The 24,292-nt window shown below is 50.8% G+C and overlaps 3 protein-coding genes across 3 annotated transcripts; 1 reads left to right on the top strand and 2 right to left on the bottom strand.

Moving 5' to 3' along the window:
• Nucleotides 1–550: 550 nt before the first annotated feature.
• Nucleotides 551–3,460, bottom strand: TRUGW13939_06189 (uncharacterized protein; the record flags this gene model as incomplete). Its single annotated transcript, XM_035489344.1, has 4 exons — nt 551–621; nt 694–896; nt 945–2,945; nt 3,003–3,460. The coding sequence occupies 4 exons, from the start codon at nt 3,458–3,460 to the stop codon at nt 551–553; spliced, it is 2,733 nt and encodes a 910-aa protein (XP_035345237.1).
• A 918-nt stretch (nt 3,461–4,378) lies between these two features.
• TRUGW13939_06188 (uncharacterized protein) lies at nt 4,379–21,246 on the bottom strand (the record flags this gene model as incomplete). The annotated part of the gene is made up of 3 exons (XM_035489343.1): nt 4,379–5,869; nt 6,001–15,426; nt 15,583–21,246. 3 exons carry the CDS (start codon nt 21,244–21,246, stop codon nt 4,379–4,381), a joined length of 16,581 nt encoding a protein of 5,526 aa, XP_035345236.1.
• Nucleotides 21,247–22,202: 956 nt separating this feature from the next.
• TRUGW13939_06187 (uncharacterized protein) lies at nt 22,203–22,913 on the top strand (the record flags this gene model as incomplete). Its single annotated transcript, XM_035489342.1, has 2 exons — nt 22,203–22,396; nt 22,469–22,913. 2 exons carry the CDS (start codon nt 22,203–22,205, stop codon nt 22,911–22,913), a joined length of 639 nt encoding a protein of 212 aa, XP_035345235.1.
• Between the last annotated feature and the right edge of the window lie 1,379 nt (nt 22,914–24,292).

Here is a 24,292-nt window from a genome sequence, read left to right as displayed (position 1 = left end):
GCACCCTGGAGATATGACGCAAAAAGAAACTGGGAGAGACCAGACCATATCACAATTCCCACCACTATATGAAGACTCCTCTGAGACATCAAAGATATACGAGCTTTCTCCAGATAGCGGACGACTGGTTGAGTTATCAACTTGATACTAAAAAAACAAATCTGTAATGGGCGGACTGCACCACCCTGGCAACTTTGATTCATCGATAGACACCCTACATGTACGAGGAACGTCTAGACTGTATATAAGGACTTGTTCCACCCGAAAAAACAGAAAAAACAGAAAAAAACCACGGCATCCAACTTCGCTTGCGCGTTGCGTTCTCTGAATTAGGACCTGTATACTTCCCAAAACCAGAAGAGAAAAAACCAAGGTAAGAAAATGTGAGTGTCAACTCTATCCAACAAAAGACGGAAAACAGCCAGCCCATTCTAGTTTATTAACAAAAAACAGAAAACAACATCCTAAACTCCATTTCATGTATGGACAAAAGGTACATGCGTGTAAATGTATCCAAGAAAGTACATATATTGTAAATACTTCAAAAGGGTTAAACGATTCGGTAAACCCGTTTGGCAACCAAGAATGAGACGACTCCAAAGATGACGAGGCCGCCAGTAACTAGAATTCAGGACTGTTAGCCCAGCAATGCTTCATAGAAAGAAGAATAGGGAAAGGAAGGAGAAAACAAACTTGACCAGAACCAGTATAAGTTATCAATTTCTTGACCGGGCACCTTGACGTTCATTCCCCACATACCACAGATGATGTTCATGGGCAAAACGATGGTACCTAAGACGGTCAACTTTCCAAGCACGTCGGCCGTTCGTTCTTGGCGCTCGTTCATGAGGATATTGATCTGGGCCAGGTAGTTGGAGTGCGCCCGAGAGAGCAACCTAAAAAGAAGGTTAAATTTTGCAAATAAAAAGAGGGATCATGCTTACGTCTCATAGTGGGCCAAGTTGCTTGTCATGGTCATGATATGGTCCTGAATATCGCCCAGGTACAGGCCAATCTCCGACTTGGGCGCCACTTCCCACTGCTCGTTGCATCTTTTCGCAAAGCCCTTAATGACGTCGGCTTTGTTGCTGAGCAGGCGATACATGCCCATCACTTTCTTCCGGCACTCGCCCACGCGCCGTAGCATTTCACCAGGCGCTATCGACACAGTAGAAACCGAATCATCTTCCTTTTTTCGTTCATAATCACCGGCACCTGATCCATCAACGGCATGCATCTGCATGATGGTATCGTCGACCTCGTCGACTTCGTCTTCAATGGTTTGAATGAGCGGACCAAAGACATCAGTGATATCGTCGATTAACGCATATGAAATCCAATCAGAGCTTAATATCAAATAGTCGCGTAGCTGTCTAATCCGCCGGCGGACGTTTGCTGGGTGTGGCGTCTGCGAAAAGTGAAAACTCAGGCAGCCTTCCCGAAACACTACGACGTACATGTTGACCGGTTGCAAGTAGTTTTCGCTGTTGGGATCTTGCTCAAATGTTCGATAGTTTAAAAAGTAGTAGTTTCGGAAAAGCTCGACTTTCTCGCGAGCTTCTTGCATCATAATGTCTTCGGCTGTCAAGGCATGTATGCCGAATGCCTTGGCAATAACACGCATTTCCGCGTCAGTCGGGCATAGAACATCAAGCCACCATGTAGGCCGTGGCCCATAGCGTTTTGGTTTCGGTTGTTGCGGTGTGTCCTGTAGGTTTGACATATTTGTTTCCGAGTGATTCTCTTGGACGGAATTGAGACCACTTTCCCTGCGGCTGCTGCGCAGGTGCGAGTCTGAGCCATGACTGGTTGAGAATTCGAAGCTTTGCCGGTTTTGAGTATTGCCGTTGTGGTTATTATTATTGTTGTATGGAGGGTCGTGTAAAGAAATCAAATCTTCATCTGATGACGATTCCTCGAGCTCTGGTGGCTCTGGGATGAAAAGCTCTCGAAAGTTGCCTCCCGGTTGAACAAGTTCCGAGACAGTCTGCGCATGAATGGTGCTCTGGAAATCTTCGTTGAAATAAGTGAAACGATAGGGAGAATCCTCTTCTTCTCGTCGCCATCCTACATACTGGGGCCGTAATCGCCCACCAACCAGGACTGGCTCGCTGATTTTCTTGACCCGATATTCGAGACTGCGCTCTTCCTTCTCTTCGCGACTCCACTCCTCCAAGACCGAAAGATCTGGCCATTCCCGTCTTCTGCGGCGTCTTCGTTCCGCAGTTTCAGATTCGGCCACGTGCGGAGGTTGGAATTCCTCCGCTAGTTCCGACGGAAAACATACATCTTCCTCTGCGGGTAGATTGATAGTCCGCCGGCGACGCATATCTGGGGGTGATGGATGTGGTGAAGGCGGAGCTGAGTCTTTAGTGCCTGCTGGATTTTCACGGTTGCCTTCCATATTGATGACTGTATCACGCAGCCAATCTACAGATCCTCGTCGTCCGGTGGGTGAACGAGCACCAGGAGTGAATTCCAACCCTGTAACCATAGCATCGTCGTAACCTATTTCCGCAATACCAGCCTTCGGGCTGCCGGGAACCGAAGGTGGATTGTTGACATCGTACTCGGGACCACCAACGCTATTCTTGAAGGATGCGGGACGGTGGGAGGAGGTTGTATCATGAGACGATCTTCGATTCTTTGACGAAGTATAATATGAACCGCGCATGTCGGTACCGTAAGCAGGCCGCACGGGACTCGTGTTTTGAAAAGGAGCAATCAATGGCGTACGGTCGGTGGCCTGCATTTGATCCTCGTCATGATCTTCTTCAATGTCGCCGCTTTCTGGCCGGTTCTGCTGATGTCTAGCAACTGAACGACGACGACCAGAATTCTGTCCCTCCAAACCGGAAAAGTAAGAGCCTACTCGATTGTATGATTCGGGGCGGAATGGCTGAGCGACACGACTGTCTCGTCGGGGACGCATCATCGGTTGGGCTCTTCAAATTCAATCACCATCAGCATTGTCCTTACAAAGGTAGCATTAGCAGTAATACCTGTGATCCAACAGAGCCTCGCTTTCTAAGCTCGAGTTACTCAAATTCCGCCCTCTATAAAATGGAACACTCTCTTGTAATTGATCCGGGGCCGCCCGGGCGAGCTCCGATGGGAGCTCGGTCACGATTGGGCCTGGTTCCTCGGACGCAAGAAACGAAGGGCGACGATTGCGCCGTTTGCGATTGCGGCTTTTCTTCTTCTTCTTGGCCGACGAAGCTGTGCCTCCCTCCAAGCCCTGTCCGATGGCGGACCTACTCTGCGACGCTGTCGTCGACGAAGCGTTGGCGGGCATATTGGAGGTTGGCGAAGCCTCTACGTTTGTTGTAGACACGGAGGTTGTCGTGCGTGCGGGTGCGGGTGCCGACGCCGGCGATGGGAGACCAGACCACACTGGATTCAGCGTCGGGCTTGAGAGCTGGCCTGGAGAGCCACTAGCTGTTCCTGACGGCGATTGCATAGATTATCCGACCTAATGGACGCGTAAATCAAGCGATGGTTGTCAACACTAGGCAGCATGTTCTGTGCTCATGTGAGAGGTTCGGTGGACTCGATACGTAGTGGCGGATGACGTCGGTGGATAGTAGCCAAGGCACAGAACCCTTTCAGATAAAGAATTGCTACCAGTGCACGCCGACTCGAATAAGCAGTAACTGAAGAACGCCCTGGGTGTCGCCTAGGCAGAGCAAAGCTGAACAGGCAAAAAGATAAGGGACTGGGGGGTCGCATGGTCGTTTTTGGGGTGGTGGGTACGGTTCCAGCTTCCAGGTGCCGTATGCGGGTTTGGAAATGGGCGCCTTGCAGCCTCGCGGTTGGTCGGCGAATCACGAATCTACTTAATTTTGTTCATCTCGTCTACGTATTAATTTCCTTGGATGATGGCTTGAACGGACGTCTAAAACATGTATAAAATTCGTTACTCATGTCCTCATACATACAGGCAAAAATTTCCACAAACTGATGAGGGAATCATGCTCAACTCATCACTCCGAGAACAAAACATGGTAAAAAAAGATATTACAAAGAACCGCGAACAAAAAAAATTACATGAAAAGAAAATAATAAACAACTCCGAGGCCGTGAATGTACCAAGCGCGCCGAGAACTCCCTGCAACGCTGCGGTCTTGCTGAATACCCAGGCATAAAAGGCAAAACGCTCAACACCATAGCCCCGGGCGAAAGACGGGTTTCGAGTCAGTGGCATCCCAAGTGTGACGCCTTGAGATGGAAATGACGGGAGCTCGTGCGTATGCCGGGGCGAAAAGTCGTGACAAGTATATTATAAGTTAAAAACAATCCTCCGCATTCGAATAGAAAAAAAAGTATTAGTGAAGTAGTAGGTTTTTTTTTTTTGGTTGGAGGAACCGGAGAGAAGAGATCAGATCATGTTGCCCATGTCGACGGACGGGGCCATGGATGGCACCACGCTTGACACAGATCGGTTGCCCAAAGTCGACATGCGATCTCTATCGCGGGTTCTCTCCCCTTCTGGGCGGGCTACCAGCACCTGGGCCGGGCAAACGACAATCTCGTCGTCCCCGCTCCCAAAGTCATTGCCCTTTTTCACGACCAATGGGAAGAGCACAAGCTGAACAACTGCCCCTTGTGCCTCGAGTGGTTCATTGGAAGAGAAGGCACCGCTGCGTTCATTCATGAGGGACGCATTAAACACCACCTGGCGAGCTAGCTCGCCTTGTGAGTCATACTCGGGTTGTAGAGGTGGCAGCATCACGTATTCAGCGCGTTGTGTTCGCATTTCGATAGAGAGGTTTGCAGCTCGTCGGAGCACTCCGCGCAGAGACTCAGTAAGTGAGCTTTCGGCCGATTGTGGCGGTGGAAGAAGCTGCGAGAGTGTTCCCATGATTTCAAGAGCGACGGCCTCGGTATCTCTAACCCGTTGTTCGGCAAAAGCTGGTCGGTTTGCAAGTAATGTCAAGGTAAGCGCACGCCAATGGGAGACAGCTGGTCGGGGTCCGACTTCGCTCAATTGCTTTTCGAGAGCCTTCAATTTCTGACGCTGCTCGCGATCCATGCCAAACAGATATCTAGTAAATATGTATTCCCAAATCATTGTCATGACCACGGCCATAAAGACGTTGCGTCGGTGCACACGGTCAGCTAAGGCAGAGTCAACATCGGAACCGTCCAAGATGGCATTTTCGAATCGATCAGCGACATTCGAATCACGCACTTCAGCCAATGGCCGGCAGCGACGTAGATCAGAGTGTTTCGAGAATCGCAAGACCCATTGCTTTACATGTTGACAAAGTCGTTGGCAAGAGTTGTCAAAATAGTCTTCGTCTCTTGTTGATAGGACATCATCGGCGGTTGCCGTGACAATCTGCTGCTGCAGTTCTTGGACTGTTTGGCGAGCAGCAGCGAGCTCATCGCGTAGGCGCCGGAGTTCTGCGTCCTTTTCGGCTAGTGCAGCAGAGATCTGGTCGCGCACAATGGTTTCCATGCCCGTTGCTAATTGGACTTGACGAGTGCGGAGATTGTCCACCTCACGTGCGTGCGACGCGGCCAATTCGGTGTGCGTCGCACTGATGGATTCGTTCTCTTGCGACAGCCTCTGCACCTCGCCCTGCATCCATTCTAATGAGCTGGTTAACCGAGCAATCTCGGCTTCTTTGTCTCGTAGGTCGGCAGTGCTGCTATTGAGAGCTTGGTCACTCTTGCGTCGGGCAACTCCAGCGCGGGAGAGCTTATGTTCGGCTTCTTCTTTGGCTGTAGCGAGGAGACGGTTCTCGGAGATCAATTGATCCAGTCGCGATTCGAGTTCTGCTAAGTGTTGCATGCTCTGACGACGTCTAATACTTGGCGGTCGCGTAGGCGACCGCGGCGAATTTGGAGTCTCGCCCCATGCCTCCTGTGTACGGAGCAGGTTAGTTGGGTGAGCCTGAGCAAGCATGCTGCAACGGAAACGCAAACGCAAATGCAAATGCAAATAGCTAAAACGATAAAAACCGATTAATTATCAACGCAATGATTATGACTTACGTAGACATCGCTCATGCCTCGAGCAGGCCGCTTGCCTTTGTCGGTAACTGGGTCGTATGTGGATGAAGAAGGGATGTCCTCGATGTGTTGGCGGTCGAGGTCGTCATCGTGTGTTTGTTGTTCTGCCGCTTTGGGTGGCTGGGAGCGATCCGTCTCTAGCCCAGCCCCCCACCCCGCACCAGCCCCACGTCCTGCGCCACTACTGCGCTTTTGGTCCTTGTCGGCACCCGGACTGTCGGAGGCTACCGCTCGGAGCTCGGAGCTGATGCTGCGGTTGGTCCGCCGGAGGGACCGCGAACTACGCACGCTGTTGCGGCTGTCTGGTCGGGGGAGCACGTATGGTTCTTCGCCAATGGTAAGGCGAGGAGAACTTGAATGCGCGCCATCGTGCTCTTTGATCGGGTCAAGGGGTGTTCGCGGCGGAGAGAGACCGGGATGGTCGGCATGAATCATCCCTGGAGAATTTGACCGGGTAAGTTCATCCTCATGTTTCCAACCGTGCGTAGCACCCCCGTGATGTCCATGTATAGACTTTGTTCGGTGGAGACTACCACTAGAGGTATGGCGAGATTCCGTTGGGGGTGTATGGCTCCTGTGTTCAGCCTCTAGAGGGGGATCGAAGCGGGTGGAGGGAGAAGAGTTGAAGAGAAGCGACGGGGAGTGATCCCTGGAAGTTGACTGTATTGGGGACCGTGAAGACTCGCGAGCAGGGGTAGGACTGGTTGACAGATTTGTTATTTCCCGCGTCTTTTCTGTAGTCATTGACAACTTGGTATCTTCGTCAAAAGGGCTGGTCTCGCGTGTTTTGTGATCCTTGTTTGTAGCGGGAATCATATCATCGGCGTGTTGAGCAACTGGTTTTGGCGATGGCCGTCGAAAGGCAGCTCTTTCTAAGCCCGGGAAGATATTGGTGATTTTGTTTGTCGTGTTCTCTCCTGCTTTAGAAGGTTGGGGTTCGTAGATCTTGGTCAGATCCTTTACTTTCTTTCCCTCTTTCTTTCCCTTCGATGTAACCGTCCCCGAATCATCAGGTTCGACGCCCGAGTCTTCTAATTTTGGAGAAGACCGGAAGCCTGCCGCAGCCAGGGCGATCTCTGAAATAAGATCCACATCTCTGGCCTGACTGCTTGCAGGACTACCTTCAACTGAGGCATCGGGCATTTCACGATCCACTGAAGGCGGGAGAGACTTTTCGGCTTGACTCTCTGTAGCAGGTGTAGCCTCAACGAATTCTTCAATCATGTTTTCTGGCTCTTGATACGAAGTGTCCTTATCATGGGAAGCAGAATGATCCGAGGGCCGTGATCGTTTGCTAGAATCACTTGCGGCCCCATCGCGTTCCTTGTCAAATTCAATAGATGGCCAAGATTGTACACTTTTTTCACCAGATTCATCAGCAATTGGGTCGACATGATGCTCTTGACTGATAATGACAGCCTCTTCTGTCGGCAGAGGAGTTTGAGAATGGCCTTCGTATTGTTCAGCATCAGCCTGCGATTCACGCTTCTTCTTTTTCTTTCCCTTTGCCTTGGAAGATTTTGAATCACGACGCATGAGAAGCGGATCGTTGAACGTAGTATCCGGTTCCGCCGGTGTTTCAGTAGGGACTTTCTCGGAATCTTCAACCTCATCGGGTTCTGCTACTCTTTCAAGCTCTTGGACTGATGTTGTCTTGCCCTTTTTCTTTTTCTTCTTGTCCTGTTTCTTGGGGGACTTCTCTAAAGCAGTATCCTCAGACTTAGCATTGGAAGGTTCGCCAAAGAGATCAGCGGCAACTGCCAGGTCGTCTTCTTTTTCTAGAACTGTTCGACGTAGCATCTCGTTTGTATATTGCGACAGATCCACGTCTTTTTTGTCTTGAATATGTAGGTCCATGTCGACATCCACAGGTTCGGCTGTAGTTATAGTAGCCTCGTCATCTCCATCCGGAGCGTCGAACGGATCTAGAGATACCTGTGTCGGGATGGAAGTTGCATCAGCACTTCGGGCTTCTTCCACAGGTTCAGTAGCACCAAGTTCATCAACGACGGGCTCGTCCACTGCTAGATGGGTACTTTTGCCCTTCGAGAAATCATCGACTATTTCCTTGTCTTCACCTTCAAGTTCGAAAGGATTTTTCTTCGCGTTTTTTCGTTTCTCTTTTCGCGAGACCTTGCGTTCAAGGGTTGGTTGCGTCCAGGCAGACTCGGTTTCCGGTTCAGCATGATCTTGCTCTTGAGTGGTAGCAATTTCTGTATCAGCTGTTGTGAGTGCAGGAGGGTGCTCATCTATGGTCGGGACAGGGATCTTAGCCGGTGGTTCGGTGTTGAATTCTTCAGGTTTGTCAACCGCCGCGGGTTCCTGGGTGCCTGCTGAGTTGTTCTCTTCTTCGTCGATGTCTGCGGTTTGCTTGCCCTTCTTCTGTTTCTTCTTTTCTTTCTTGGACAGCTTCCGGCTCACAGGCTCAGAGATCACAGGAGTCTCGATTCCGACTTCTTCCCGGTTATTGTCTCCTTCAGCTTCTTTCGCAGTTTCGGGTGAGATGTCCTTGACAGCGTCCGATTCTTCGGTATTGGAGGCAGCCGGTAGTTCTTTTGGCATCTCGGGCTGCTCTCCGACTTCAGTTGAGCTTATTAAGTCCTCCAACTTTGGACTCGCAGTCGGCTCTTCGGTGGGAATTGTTGTTTCGGTCTCATGCTCAGCTTCGGTCATTGTGGGCTCTTCCACGATATGTTCTACCACACTAACAGGAGGTTGCTCGGCTAAGTCAAGATCTAAAGCTGACGTTCCGGAGTTGTCTAGAGCCTCGGAGAGACGTTCTGCTTTTTCTTCGGCACTCTCAGTAACAGGATGAGTGAGCCCTTTCTCCGTCTCATTATTACGTGGTGGTATCTCTTCAAGAGCTGGAGCCTCTGAAGTCGTTTGGCTTTCGTGAGCAACATCAGGCTCAACTACTACCTCAATCTGTGTGTCCTCTTCATTTTTTTGTTCTTCAGAGGCGCTAGACGGTAGATTGTCGTTGTCGGCAGTGGTGCTCTCCTCTTGGTTCATTGAAGATTGATCTTTGGGATCTTCCGCAAGGTCTGTAGTAGGATGTGTTGCAATTGTGCTCTCAGCGTTCTGGTCCTCATCTAAGGCGGAGAAATTCAACTTCGACTTCTGCTTTTTCTTTTTCTTGTTTTTACTTCCCTTGCCCGTACTTGTACTCCAGAACTCACTGTCTGGCTCCTGGGTAGAGGGGTCAATAGCTGTAGTAGAGACATCCATGGTGACTTCCTCTTTGTTTGAGGCTAATTTTTGACTTTTCACCGTGGCATCGGGTATTGCAGTTTCGTGGCTATCCTCGGCAGGGCTTGGTTCGAAGACGTTATCGTGGTCAACTAAAGTCGGGGAAGGCACCGGGTAGGGAGAATCCTCTGTTTGAGCTTGTACCTGCGAAGACACCATGTTATCAGTCCAATCGAAATCTTTTTTTTTTGTGTCGATGTCATTTTTGTCGGAAGACTGAAATGTATCTTTACCGTCGACTTCAACAGGCGTCTCCTGCAGTGTGGATTCCAGGGTTTCCGGCACCGGCGTAGGTACGGTGGTTTCCTCTAAGGGCGAATCTCGCGAGACCGATTCCTTTGGTTCTTCAGCTCCATCTCCTGCCTCCGTTGCCTGGGTTGGGATTTCTCCCGACTCGTCGCCCGCGACAGCCTCAATCACTTCGTCCTCCCAGTTGGATGACTGCCGTTTGTTTTTCTTTCCCTTCTTCTTCTTTCCTGTAAGGGAAAACTCTTCGTCGTTGGGCTCAAGTGATAAGGACTCGTCTTTCGTCTCTTCAGCCTTCTTACCAGCGACGGGTTGCGCATCCGGGGTAATATTGTCTGTAGGTGTTGACTCCTCGTTGGACAGATCCAGAGTCTGACGTTTCTTCTTCTTTTCTTTCCGCTTTTCTTTGGCAGATAGTTGCCTCTCTGGCTCCGCAGGTGTAGTGTCAACGTTTTCCAGAGTTACTGTATCCTCGTTGGCATTTTCTTCGGTGGGTTCAGTTGTCTGCTGCGGTTCATCTGCCGTCGTCGGCTCTGACTTGGAGTCAACCTCTTGTGGCAATGCCTCAGCAGGCGTGTCATCCTTCTCATTGGCAGGTTGCTCTACTGGAGCCGCCATGGCTGAAGAATCATCTGGTTCTTGAGGGGTAGGTGCCGGTACAGACTCAGTCTCGGCCGCAGCCTCAGCCTCGGGTTCATCCCAGGACATTGATTCGAGCTTTTTCTTGTTCTTTTTGGCCTTTTTCTTAGCCTTTCCGGTCAATACCACTGGCTCTTTGTCGATATCTTTTGGAAGATCTATATCGGTAGGCTCTTTCGCCTCAACGTGATCCGCAGCCTTCTCAGTATCAACCTTCTCTGCCGATGAATCTTGCACAAGCGGTTCTTCAGTCAACTCGGCTTCTTGACTGACTTCTGGGAGCGTAGAGGGGTCAACGGAGGGCTCAACATCTTGCGATATAGGTTCTTCTTCACTCTTGCTGTCTCCGGTCACTTCCTTTGCTTCTTCGACCTGGACATCCGGCTCCTCATCTCCAAGACTCTTGGGATGGGCTTGTGAAGACTCCTCCTCAAGTGATGTCGTAATATCATCGTTCTTGGTTGCGTCTTGTGAGATTTCGGGCGCCGCGGTAGCTTCAAGATCAGTTGGTGTCGAGTCAGGAATTGTTTCTGGGCTACCCAAGTCCTTAGAGGAGTCGCCGATGGCTTCTTCTTGTGTAGTTTCAGTTTGAAAAGACTTGGGCTTTTTCTTCTTGTCTTTCTTCTTCTTAGACTTGGTGGTCTCCTGAGTCCCTTCATCGTCAACATCGATGGCTTCAACTGGTTTTACCTGTTCTGGCGATGTTTCAAGGTCATTGCCTTCCATGTCGTTATCGGCAGGTTGCGTGACATCGGCTGGCTTTGGCTCTTCCGCTGTGTCAAAGCTTTGACCCACATTGTCCTTCTCGTTGGAGACGTCAGCTTCTTTATCGATGGCAGTAGACAACTGCACTTCGCCTGACTCCTCCTTTTCCGTGTTGTCAGAGACGGGGGCGTCGGAGGGTTCGGGGAGCACGGCATCTTCATTGACACCCTCATCTGTAGGCTTTTGAGGTGCTTCTTCGTCTACGCCGAGCGACTCTGTCGCCTTCTTTCGCCTTTTGTCCTTCTTCTTGTCTTTCTTGCGCTTTTTAGAATCAGTCGGCCCCGAATCCTCAACATCAGCTGCAATGGAAGGTTTTTGCTCTTCAACTGCAACTGGTTCAGTTTGCTCAGTTGTTGTGGGCAGCTCTCGGCTTTCCTCGTTCCCTTTTATGTCCTGCTCAGCTTGCGGGTGGGTGGCTTCTTCAGACAGTTCTGTTGTTGTTTCCTGCTCGAGAGCTTCTGTTTCTTCAACTTCTGTAGCGGGAGAAGAGTCGGCCTTTCCAATTTCCGTATGAGAAATACCCTCGATATCTTCAGGTCGTGATTCGGCTTGCATATCAGGGGAAACTTCAGCCTCAACGGGGTTAGAATTTTCAGTTTCTGCAGTGCTGACATCTTCGGCGACAGGTGAAGTAACCTCTGGGTTTGTAGGCAACTGGTCTTCAGAAAGGGACTCTGCGGGAGTCGGTTCGCTTTCTGTTGCAGGAGAGAGGTCAGGTTCCGTAGAAGACGGCTCAGGCTCAGCAGTAGCAGTCTCTTGGGTTTCAGTAGACGGTTCCGGTTGAGTTTCTGTTGTATTCTCGAACTCGTCTATCCAGGATACTCGCTTGCCCTTTTTGCCCTTCTTCTTCTTCGACTTTGAAGAGGTAGCAGGCTCGGCTTGTGAAGGTTCCGGGTCTGGTTGTTTCTCATCTTGGGCAACCAAGTCGTTGTCAGTGTGGATCGAGGCAGGTTCCTGGACCTCTATAACCTGTGTATTCAAGGTCTCGGAAGTCTGCTCATCCAAAACTGGAGCTACAGAAGTAGTGTCTTCGACCGGAGTTGCCAAATCACCAGGTTCCTCAGTCAATGGAGCAGGCTCCGATTCTGGGGTTGGCTCGGCTGCTTTTTCTGCTGGAGAGGCAGGACTCTCTTCTTCCCAAGGAAGAGGCAAGTTCTTCTTGACCTTCTTTTTCTTCTTCTTTTCCTTCTTGGAAAGAGGCAATTCTGAATCATCTATCGCTGGTTGTTCGCTTGACTCTTTTACCTTAGGGAGCAATTCTTTCGGCTCTGATGAGTCCTCTAGCTTCTGAACGTCCTCTACCTGCGTTGGCTCTTGCGCTTCGGAAGTGAGCTCTTTTAATTCCGACGAGTCCTCGGGCCTTTGAGCTTCCTCTACCGCGGCTGGTTCTTGTGCTTCAGCAGGGAGTTCTTTCGACTCGACGATATCATCGGCTGCTGGTGATTGCTCTAGGGTTGTCGGTTCAGAGGTTTCGACTGGAGTATTGTCGTTGGTCTCTTGAGCATCCACAAAGTTGTCAGACTCTTCTACCTCGGGGGTAGTTGTGTTTAGATCTGCTGGTGCTGCGCTGTCGATCACGTCCTCGGGCTTTTCTCCCGGTTTTTCTGGTGTGGATTCCGCAGGCTGGTCTGAAATTCCCTTGTCATTTTCAGTCGTTTCTGGAGCGACTTCTGCGCCATCTACTGGCGGAGGGTTTGTCTCAGGAAGCTCTGGAGTTAGCTTTTCTTCGTTCTCCACATCCAGCATTAGCGACTGCCTTTTCTTCTTCTTTTTCTTCTGATTCTTGCTCAGCTTAGTAGAAGATTCAACAGGCTGTTCCTCGCTCTTCTCTTCAGGCGGCACTTCCGCGGCAGCCTCAGGCGTGTCTTGAACTGGCTCTTGGGCCTGTGCATCAGTTTCAATCGACTTGTCATTTTCAATGTCACCAGTTATTTCTTCAGGCGCAGGCTGATCAACAGGGACTTCGCTAGCTACAGCCTGCGCAGTGTCCATGTTTTCCTTGGCATCCTCTGTTTGTTCTTCAAGATTGGCTGGCTCACTAAAAACAGGAACGCTTTCGGAAGATATCTGCTCGATATTGCCTTCGGAAGTGGGAGCATCAGGAGACACATTTTCATTGCCAGAAGCATCGGTGGTCTTGTCTTCGCTAGTAGATTGAGTTGCAATAGCTTCTTCAGTTGGCTCTTCAGGCTTAGGAAGCTCGGCCGGTTCTTCGGTCAAAGACAGGGATTTGCCCTTTTGCTTCTTTTTGTTTTTCTTTTTCTGCGATTTGGAAAGGATGGTTCCAGTATCCACGGTTTCCTCGGGTTGTTGGGTTTGGGCAGAAGAATCAAGCGGTGTAGGATCTTCCGGCTGAGCCTCCAACTCCTTAGGTTTATCCAGCGCTTCCGGCTGCGCCTCCAGTTGAGCTTCCGGTTCAGCTTCTGGCTGCGCTTCCAGTTGAGTTTCCGGTTGAGTTTCCGGTTCAGCTTCCGGCTGCGCTTCTGGCTGAGTCTCCAGCTCTTTAGGCTCATCCATCTCCAAGGGACCTGAAGCTGAAGAAATATCTTCAGTCTGCTCTTCTGATACCTTTAGCTCGTCGTCCGCTACTGTCGCACGAGCAGCAGTCTCTTCTTCAAGTGAAGGAGGTTGCGGAGGCTCGAGGGAGACCGACTCAGACAAGCTTTGAGATTTCTTTTGTTTCTTCTTTTTCTTCCTTTGTGCCTTGGTGAGCATTGAACTATCCTCAGGTTCCGCTGACACATGTGTTGGCTGGTCATTGGTGTCGACGTCTGCTGCTTGCTCCACAATCGACGAGGTGGACGGCGCTTCGCTGTCTGTTGGCGGATTGGGCATCTCCGGCGCCTGTGGTTCGGTTTCTGTTGTTGAAACATCGCGAACCTCGGTTTCAATAATATCGCGCGAGGAATGAGCAGGAGGCTGCTGTTCGTTTAAAATTTCATCGGGCTCTTTTGGTTCCGAAGTAATAGGTTGTTCTTCTACTGCGGCCGCTGGTGGTTCAGCAGTGCCCGGCTCCGTTGGCTCGGCCCGTTCCGTCTCCACTTCTGTAGTGCTTATTTCCACTGCAGGAGTAGCGGCTTCGGCAGGAGTAGCTTCATTGCTGTCGTCTTTGTCTTTGCCCTTTTGCTTCTTCTTCTTTTCTTTTCGCTTCTGTTTCTTGGTAACCATAGGCACAGGTCCATCGGCTGTAATATCCTTGGCCTCTTGTTGACTCTCTTCCAGTACGCCAACTTTGCGCACAGAGGAATCAAGCGAAACAGCAACATCAGGGTGGGGTGTAGCAGGCTCTTCGACGGCTGCTGCGACAGCGGCATCCACAACATTTCCGAAACCGGGTTCACCGGTCGCAGTAGATGGCGCTTCCACTTCTTTGGTAGATTGATCAGGCAGGACATCATGAGGTGCATCTGATGCGCCTTCCTTACCACGAACTGCCGCGGAGACTGCAGCGCCGACAACTGAAGCGAGCCCTGCGCCGCCTAAGGACGATGAAATACCGCTAGGCTTGTCCTTGGAGGTCTCAGTGACAGTCTCTACAGACCTATCCTCGTCTGTTGGACTAGCCCCCTTCTCACTGACAAGTGAACCCGTAACTGAGGGTAAGGGGTCCAAAAATGCTGGCGGCTCCGGTACTTCTGGGTGGAACATGGTAGGATCCTGGAGAAGCTCAGATGGAGAATGAAATTCATACTTGGGTTTCTCCTTTTTAATTGGCGGGGGAAAGGTTTGCGAATATGTCTCGGCTGTCGGTGTTGTTTGTTCAGAATTCAGATAGTCGCCAGTGTCCTCATGGAACGGGTTTTCTGTCGAAATCCGCATATCCACGGACCTTCGACCCCAGCCATAGGAAGGTCCATCTTGATAGAAGGAATCAACAGCGTTTTCTTGTCGGAGATCCTCCACCGACGCACTTCGTGAGGTAGTTTTGCTAGAAGGCAGCGAGGGTAGCGGAACTTCTGGTTCGGCATCCAACTTGCTCGAACTATGCCGCTCCACGAGCCACAACGGTCGGACTTCGCGCACTGTTTTGAATTCCATGGAGTTAGGCCGGCGGTGACCCAGCTTGGGGGAACTTGGAGATGCGATTGGTGAGGTCATTGAGACGCGTCTAGAACCGTTTGGTGATGTTGGAGGTTTGCGGAAATGTAAGGGAACTGCGGTAGGTGAGTCATTGGTTCTTAACATCGAAAGACGTCGTGTATGCGATTCTGTTTCCTGATCGAGAGAAAAAGACGGTGGCCGGCTACGGGACTTTGGTGTTACATCAAGGACCTTTTCAGTAGAAGAGGGCGATACCGAGCGACTTCTAAAACGTTGGTATTTGTCCTCCAAATCGTAAAAAGGAGAGTCTTGTCCATGCGTAACAGGAAGCCCCGAAGCACCACCCTCTTCTTTAACGTCTAGGCCTTGAGAGCTAGTAGTCATTGGCGGCATTTCGGGGCTAGTCTCTAAAAAAGACCGCTTCTTGTCGTTATCTTCATCTTCGTCATTTGCAGTAATGGAACGGTCCTATACCATTTGAAGAAAAAATTCAGCACACAAATCGTTACAAAAATAATATCGATACATATGGGGTACACATGATGATAGAAATACAATCATATTACATAGTGTCCAAAAGTGTCAAGAGAAGAAAAAAAGAAAAGTAAGGGACTAGAAATCTACCTTCGCTGATGCATCACGAGACGATCCCACAATTTCCTCATATTTATCTCGACGCTTTCGCCTTCGACGGGAAACCTGACTATCATTATCACCTCCTTCACCTTCATCAGCATTATCTAGCTGGGACAAATCCAAGGAAGACCGTGCTCCTTCGCTAGCCGTATCCAAGTCACGACCAGAGGATTTCTTCTTGCGTCTACGCTCGGACTTGTTATAATCATCGACGCCGACTTCAGATCGTACCTCAGGCTTTGCTGAGGAAGAGGAAGAAAGATCCAGATTGCTTTTAGAGCCAAATAGGCTGTTGAAGAACCCACCGCTCTTCTTGTCTTTATCTTGGTCTTTGTCTTTGTCTTTCTCCTTTTCCTTTACTTTGGAAAGTGATGGGTCTCGGCTGCGGTGTCCCTCGCGGGTTTCATCAATCCTAGTTGGCGAGGAAGTCGCGGATTGTGTGTCATCAAAGCCACCACTGTGGCGCTTAGAACGACGCTTTTTGCGTTTTTCTCCGTCGTTATCCACGTCCGGAAGAGATCGACTGTCATCCTCAAAATCTTCGGTGTCCTTTTTAGACCTGCGCGAACGATATTTGTCCATTTCATCGGCTCCTGGAGCGGAGACTGCTGCGGATGCTGCTATGGACACTGTATCTTCAAAAAAGTCCCGGTCCTTGCTAGATCGCTTGGATTTCCGACGGCGCTGCTCGTTTCCATCTTCTCCCGAGTCTTCGGCTGCGGCGGATGCTGCTATTGATGCTGCATCGTCAAAAAACTCTGGGTCCTTGCTAGAGCGCTTCGATTTCCGACGGCGTTGCTCCTTGGAATCCTCTTCCCAGTCTTCGGCTGCTGAGACAGGCTGGGGTTTATCGACATCATTCTCTTGGTCCACAATATCGTTCTCTGACGTCCGATCTTCATGTAGAGCAACAGCAGTGGCCTCCTTGGCTGATGAAGATTTTGAGCGTTTCTCCGATTCGCTATCAGGATCGCTTCCGCGTTTGGAAGATTTCTTTGATTTCTTTGACTTTTTGCGCTCCTCGCCAGCTGGGGCAGACACTACAGATCGACTATTATCATTGTCATCCTCGTCGATGTTAGCGTATCGTCGTCCATCGGCTCCAGAAGCAGATCTCGTATCTACTGGCACTGATTCCTCCATCATAAATTTCTCGCTGCGGCTAGGCAGGGCTTTGTCTTTCCGAGACTTACTTGCAGACCGATCACCAATGTCGGTCACGCTCTCAACCGCTGGGTTGTGATAGGTACCGTCAAGTTCTGAGCCCGGGGGAGAGTCTCTCTTGTAATAAGATGCATCATTAACTACGACAGATGAGTCAAAACCAGCCATTTGAGCCCCAGCTGCCAGAGTAGCGGCAAATTCGGTGTCGTCTTCAAAGCCACCAGGCATGGTTCGCTTTTCAATACTTCTCGAACTTGGCTCCTGGTCAATTGTAGAGTATATCTCTTGAGTTGGCGATTCGGCAACCTCGCGGTTCAACAGTATTTCGTCGTGGTCATCAAGCATGTTCTCAGGTTCTTCCTCAGAAAGTGGGGTCTCAACCTCATACTCGTGTGTCTGATGTTCGCCCCAGGATACACGGGATCCTGCTGGACGGTCCGGCACCACTTCTGCTGCCTCTTCTCTCGATTCCTCTTCGATTGCTGGTTCTAGTGCAGGAATAGGGGAATGGACATCTCGTACAGAGCCATCGTGGCTGGCGGGGGGTGTCGGTCCAATGATGTTGATAGTCACAGGTGGGACAATAGAATTTTCAGAATCACTGGCATTCTGTCGTTCAGCCGCAGCGATACCCTTGGAGGAGTCATCTTCGTCCAACCCATCGGGTTTGAAGAAGTCTACATAGCTTTCATAGGTGGGGCTCGTGCTTCTCGCGATGCGAGAGGCGGCAATCTTGGCAATACGCTTCTCCCTTCTCCTGTTATCGTCCTCATCATCCTGTTCGATTTCTTCCTGGTCACGACTTTCCGTCACGTCTTCCAGGCTTTCAGAGGCACGGCGCCGCTCTGATCGACGCTTCTCGCGACGTTCTTCATAACGGCTTCGGTTGGATGTCGACTGGTTGTCTTCAAGAACACTGTCGACAACAGCGCCAGCGACAACGGCAGTGCCGATAGCTGTCACTGCTGGCGCAACCCAGGAGGACGAAGAGCGATCTTCCGATTGTCGGTCGCCATCTTGGCGACGGCTTTGGCGACTAGTCTCGCGCGCAGCCTCTTCTGCCTCGGACTCTTCACGTCGGCGTCGTTCTTCTCGCTTCCGCTCCTTGCGCTCTTTACGCTCACGTCGGCGTTCCTCTTCCTCTACCTCCTCGCGTAATCGGACTTCTTCAAGTTTACGATCTCTCTCTTGGCGCTCGGCTTCTTCTGTTTCGAACTCTTCACGTCGGCGGCGTTCTTCTCGCTTTTGTTCCTTTCGCTCACGCTCACGCTCACGCTCACGTTCTTCTTCCTCGACCTCTTCGCGTAACCTAACCTCTTCACGTTTCCGTGCAAGGCGCTCTTTCTCGCGGCGGTCTGCTCTCTGTTGCCTATCTGCTTGCTCTTCGGTGAATGAGAAAGCGACATCTTTGGTGGTCGATCTCCGTTTAAGAATTCCTGGAGAAGGAGTGCCATCCATAGCCACCGTTGGAACTACCGGTGAGGAATTACGGCGATGAGTGAAAACGTCGGAAGACACATCTTCAGAGCGAATTCCATACTGCGACGAGCTATTTGGAAGAATAGGAGGCCCAGTTAACGAGGGGTTGTAAACAGATTGAGAGACGGGAGTAATAGGTTGAGGTTGTTGAAGAGGTATAGGCCCCGGCCGCACGAGCGGTGGTTGTGCATTGGGGGATGAGGATGTTGACATGCGAACAGCGTCAAATCGTGACGGGTCACTCGTCGGAACGGGATATACCTGCTGAAGGCTTCCACCAGAAGAGTTGTAGTTCCTATAGTCAGCAGCTACTGGGACATAGTCATTCGAGACGGTTGGAATAAATTCTTGACGAGATTGCCGCTTCTTATCCTTCTTGCTTGATTTCCAAGGCCAGAATGATGGACCAGAACTAACAGACGATTGGCTTCCAAATATTTCGCTTCCGCCATAAGCCAGATTGGCGGAAAGGGCGGAATCAGCAGAATCCGAAGAGCCTGCATCCTCCCACCCGTCATTGTCAGGGCCAAGAGGTTTGGAGTGTCTCGAAGGTCGAGCAAGATCACGAGGGTGGATATCTTTTCGAGAAGATGCATGCGCAAGTTCTCTCGCGGCGAGACCGAGACCGAGAATCTCGGCATCAACCTTTGCCTTGGAATGTTTCTTGCTAGACTTGCTAGATTTGCTCGACTTGCTAGATCTACCGCTCACTGACGAGCCGAATAGTTCTGAGCCGCCAAAGGCCAAGTCGTCATCACCCGATGAAAACGATGAGTTTCCGAATGAAAAGAAGCCTCGTCTCTTGGGCGAATGCTTCTTTCGGCGATTGGCTGAAGGCGCGGTGAAGAAAGACTTAAAACTCCTCGGACTAGATCTACGCCGCCCTCGGGTGGTCTCATGGGAAATGCGCTCTGAAGAGTCTGATCGCCGCCTTCTATGATGACGGGATGGCCTATCTCTGCTCTCGCTCCTTGTCCTGCTTTTACTCCTGTCACGCAACGATCCTGCTGCGGCAGCAGTCAACGCTGATCCAACAGCTGCTCCGATGGCGGCTTCCTTGATACCAGAATGGCCACGGCGGTCTCTCGACCTAGACCGCGATCGAGAACGTGAATGGGATGACCGGCGGGAGAGTTTGTATGTTTTCGAGTCTCGAGAAGCAGAAAATTTACTATCGCTCACCGGACGACTCGCAAAGACTCCTCGAGAAGTGGAGCTAGCCTTGCTAGAAGATACAAGGCTTTCGTCATCTTGGGGATAACGCCGAGGATCGACGCGTTGTCCGGAACGAACACTGTATGTGTCGTCAAAATCCTTGCTGTTGAACAAAGATTTTGCCACATAACCAGCAATTCCACCAGCAAGGCCGCCAGCTAGCCACGAGCCTGATTTTGATTTTGAACGCCGGCTTTCATCCTCGGAGGATGCATAGCGGGTCAGCTTATCAACTCGGCTGCCGCTGCCGTACCTCTCGACTACCGGAGAACGCTTTCGTCGGTTGTAATTGTGCTTTCGTGGCGCATTTCTCGAGCTACTTCCAGGTTCAAAGCAGTATTTGCATACCCCGATTGCCTCGGTGTAATCTTCAAACCTACCCACGGCCTCGGGATCCTTCCAGAAATCAAAGAACTTGTCGAGCGGTCCATGATGACGCTGGTGGTATGCGAGTGAACCTGGTTGAAAGCCGCCTTGAGGATAGCCAGGCGGGGTTCCGTTGTGATATTGAGAGTTGTAGGCAGAAACACCTTGTATAGGAGCAATGTCATTAGAGGTGAAATTACCAGGCCGTGGCGGAATTCCAATCCCATAAGAGTCATTCTGATGGCCAGTGTGGTTTTCGGAGCTAGATTGGTGCTGGTGATGGTTGACCATGTAGGCTGCTGCAGCGGTTGCAGCTGCGCCACCTAAAGCGATGCCCACGCCATGCTGTGACCCCGAAGTCGCTTGGGTCGAAGTGTTTGGTAGACCACCGGACGCGAGAGGATAATTCGAATTGGCTTGGTTGAGCAGTTCAGGGCTAATCCCGTATGCCGCCGCACCTCCAGATGCAGGTTTAGTCGGTTTAGAAGATGGCTTAGATATTTTACTCGGCTTCGACGGCTTGGATGGCTTAGAAGGTGTGGACGATGTAGTTGCACCCAAATCGCCAGCTGCATAATATTCGGCCGCCGCGCCAACCCCACCTAAACTACTTGGTTCTGGGGGCGGATTGGCAGTGGATGAAGCAGCCATCAAATGGGGCTCCGTGCTTGCAATGACATCCGGCGGCCGAGGACGAACGCCAGGTTGAAGGGCGACAGACTGGCCCTGGTCGCCATAATAATCCGCCGCGAAACCGGCCGGGTTTCCTGGTAGAAAAGGCTCTGCGCCCGAGCCTGACATCTGGCCGGGAAATTGTTGTGCGATATGAGCGTCTAGTGGAGAATGGGATGGAGCCGAGGGACTGGGTATGGTGGAATCGTACTGCATGGGGAACTGATTGAAGCCGGGCGCAGCTATATCAGATGCAAAATGGCCAGGGGTCGTTTCAGCAGGAGGATATTTCGATGATGAATCATTCTTGTCGCCGGAGCGAGTGCGTCTGCGCGTGCGATCTGAGTCTGTATCATCTCGAGAAGAGCGCTCTTTTGTGTCCTTGTGCTCCTTGTTTTTGTTAGAGTCGCGGCGAGAGGATCGGCTAGTCGTCGACCGGGCATCATCGTCGGCATATTTAGGGGTACGTTCAATAATGATGGGCTCTTCAGCATAGGAATCCGGCTCGGCGGTAACGTAGGTAGCTGTGGATTCTCCGGTGACGCTGCGACTTGCGCTCACGTCTCCCAAACCGCGGTCACGGTCGTCACCCCGTGAAGATTTGCGGTTAGAAGAGACGCTGGAGGCAGAGGAGCGTTTGGAGTGGCGGCGAGACGAGACTGAGACGTCGTCGCCGTCTGCAGTTTGCTTGCGACGAGACGACCGGGAGCTTGAGTCGTCCCGACTGCCGCCGCTTCCCATCAGAGCCTTGAACATGGCGATAGAGAGGGTAGGGAGGGGCTCTTTATCGCACGATAATGATGTAAGTCATGAATAGGATAAAATGAGAGTGCGGGGGGGGGATAAAGAATGTGGTATGTGAAGACTAAGATTAAAAAAAAAGCCGGCCACGAGGCTGGGGGAAGTGGCGGGAAGAACAGCCGTGGCGGTCGCACGCAGCAATGCGAGGGCTTCGTGTGTCGCACCGGAGTCTTGTTCCAAGCCGGGCGTCTCAATTGCAAGCTGGCAATGGATATCGAGGCGAGTCGCTGAGAACGAAACTGGTACAGTTGCTGGCTGGTATAGGTAGTTGTTGTTTTGATTGTTATTGTTGTTTGTTGTTGTTGGGTAAACAAGCTGAACCGTGGTCGACGGGCTGCTGCTAGCGGCTTAGTGCCGGCGGTGGGGCGCCAGACCCGATCGCCTTCCTTCCTCGGTTGAGCTGGCGTCGGTTTTCTATCCAAGATACATCCACCGAGTCAGATATAGATATACTGATACAGCACACCGTCTCTTTATCTGTGTGTCTGCATATCCAGCCGTATATATGTGTCGTGCAGATAGATGTGCTGCAGTTTCGCGCTCGCTCTGGACCTCATCGCGCCAGTCCAGGCTTAGGCGCCTGCACACCGCAACAAGTGGCGAGCTGGCTGTACGTGGCAGCAGCTAGCTGGTTTGGGCTTGGCTAGCATCGCTGCTCTGCATTGTTGATCATTGTTGATCGGAGTCCGGATATTATTGTTATATTTGTTGTTTGGGCCGAGATACATCCAATACCCTGGTCAGATCGATATTCCGTGGCAAAATCCAATGGCAGATCCGACAACCACTTGTGCAACATCTCAAGAGCACATGGCCAATGCACAAAAACCCCTGTATCTTGAAAACAGTCGCTACGATTCTCTGCTTGATGCATCCAGTACACGCTCATCGGCATACCACAGACGATGACAATGGCGAATGCTCCGTCATTTTCATCCCTCCCGGTCGAAATCCATCTCGAGATCATCGACCGTCTTGATGGCCCAGCGCGGTTTGCGCTAGCATATACCAGTCACTACTTTGAGCAAATTGTAACGCGTCAGGTGCCACCGCCAACCAACGCGGATAAACTCGGCTATCTCTGTGAGGCAGAGAAATGGCCAGTGTTCGTCCTCTCCCTTGGAGCATTTCTTTCGAGCTGTTAGCCATGTTGAAAATGTTGACAGTCCTATACCAGATACCACGGCTACTTCGCCTGCAACCAATGCCTCAAGATGCGCCCTGCCAACGCCTTCTCCGCCAAACAGCTGCAGGGCAAACGATCGCGTGGCTACTCGGAAAACGGGCGACGCTTCTGTCTGAGCTGCGGCATCCGCAGACACATCTACCAGCCCGGTCATGTCATCCCGATTGATAAGCGCGGCCGGTTTGCCGTCTGCTGGTGCAACAAGTTTCCCGGCACCGGGTCGTATTCTCTGCTCTTTGGCGGCTGTACGCGGTGCGGTGAGGCCATACCTGTCATCCACTATATCTGGGGGTATGCGTATCAGCCCTGTTTGGATTACTTCAGCTGTTGTTCCTGTGGCTATAAAGGGAGCTTGAACAGTCTTGATCGACCTCTATGCGGCCAGCTCGACGAGATCATCCATCAATACCGCACCATGCGGCCCGAGATGGGTTGAGCTTGGTTTCATGATAATTTGATAAGGTAACACTAGCACGTTTGTTTACAAAGGTCGAACATATCGACACGACACACGTACACTATCAAAATATATCAAAAGAAAGAAGTAGAAGAAAGAAAAACTACTCATCGCGACTGACCCACGCATGCTTGACAGCTAGCGTCTTGACAGTCCGATCCAGGCCATCTCTGAGATGCGACTGAATCCAATCCACAGAGGCAACGAGCGCAGATTGTCGGCCGTTGTCACATAGCCGCTCTTGCCGGACAGCACCCGGTTAACAATAGCCTCAGCGACCGTCTCCGGCTCCAGCAGCGGGTTAAGGAAGCTATCCTAGGGGTCCATATCGCGATTCACAAGCGCCCATGCATATGCCGGCGTGATCATCGCCTTGTATCGCGTCACCAGTTCCGACGCAAGCCCCTCGTGCCGGTTGTTATCGAACGGTGAACCCCGGGTCGGGTTACGCCAAGCCTTGTTAACACAGTTCCCACCTGCGCCGCCACCGTCAACACCGTTCCGTGGTTATTCTCAATCCAGTAATTCGCTTATACTGCGCGCCCCCAAGCGTATGCACGCTAAACATCCTCTCAACCCCGGCCTAGATAATCCCCGCATTGTTGATCAACTCCGTAGGATTTCAACCATCCTGTTCTATACGAATCTTTCAACCCCTGACTAAAAACAATTTGAACCATATCTTAATTAAAATCCTATGCATATTTACTTATAGAAAGGGAATATTTTGGCCTTTTCAGGAAATTTTAGCACACATGTAAGTTTGGGAGATCCTATAATGTAAATATATATATATATATATATTTCAATGTTGTAAGCCGCCGTACCTGAAAATAACATTGAAAACAGGAAAAGAAGTTCATATTGCTTCTGAAAGTAAACTTAACACCTAAAAAGGCTTAAGATATTACTTCTAAGATTTGAAATAAGTTGACATTGGTTTTCTGTGTAATAAGTTCTCGATAAATTGGTGGTATTATATCAGACTTATTTATAAGCAATCTTACCTTAATTGAATGGTTTTGCTGTACTTGTCAGCCGTAGCCCCGGTCAGCGAGATTGTATCGATTACCGTTCTGGGAACGGGGTGTGTGGTGGACCTATAACAGATGACGCGGAACGTCGCAGGGGGGGGGGAGGGCTTACAATTCCTATGAGTCGTGGAAATTTAGTGTAAATTTAGTAGCCCTGGGGTGTCACTAAAAATTGACTGGGGGTCAAATTATCAATGATTACCACAAGAGGTCACTGTCTCCCTAAATAAAACCCACTTTTATTCAGTCCAAGGAGACCCAGACCTCCCTAACCCTGGCCCTAACTGCGTGGTATTAAGGAATTTTATACTCCGTAGTGGCTGG

Source organism: Talaromyces rugulosus, chromosome III (genome assembly GCF_013368755.1).
Source record: "Talaromyces rugulosus chromosome III, complete sequence".
NCBI lineage: Eukaryota > Fungi > Ascomycota > Eurotiomycetes > Eurotiales > Trichocomaceae > Talaromyces > Talaromyces rugulosus.
Note: the sequence above shows the minus strand (reverse complement) of the source record. Positions and strands in the feature narration are given on the sequence as shown.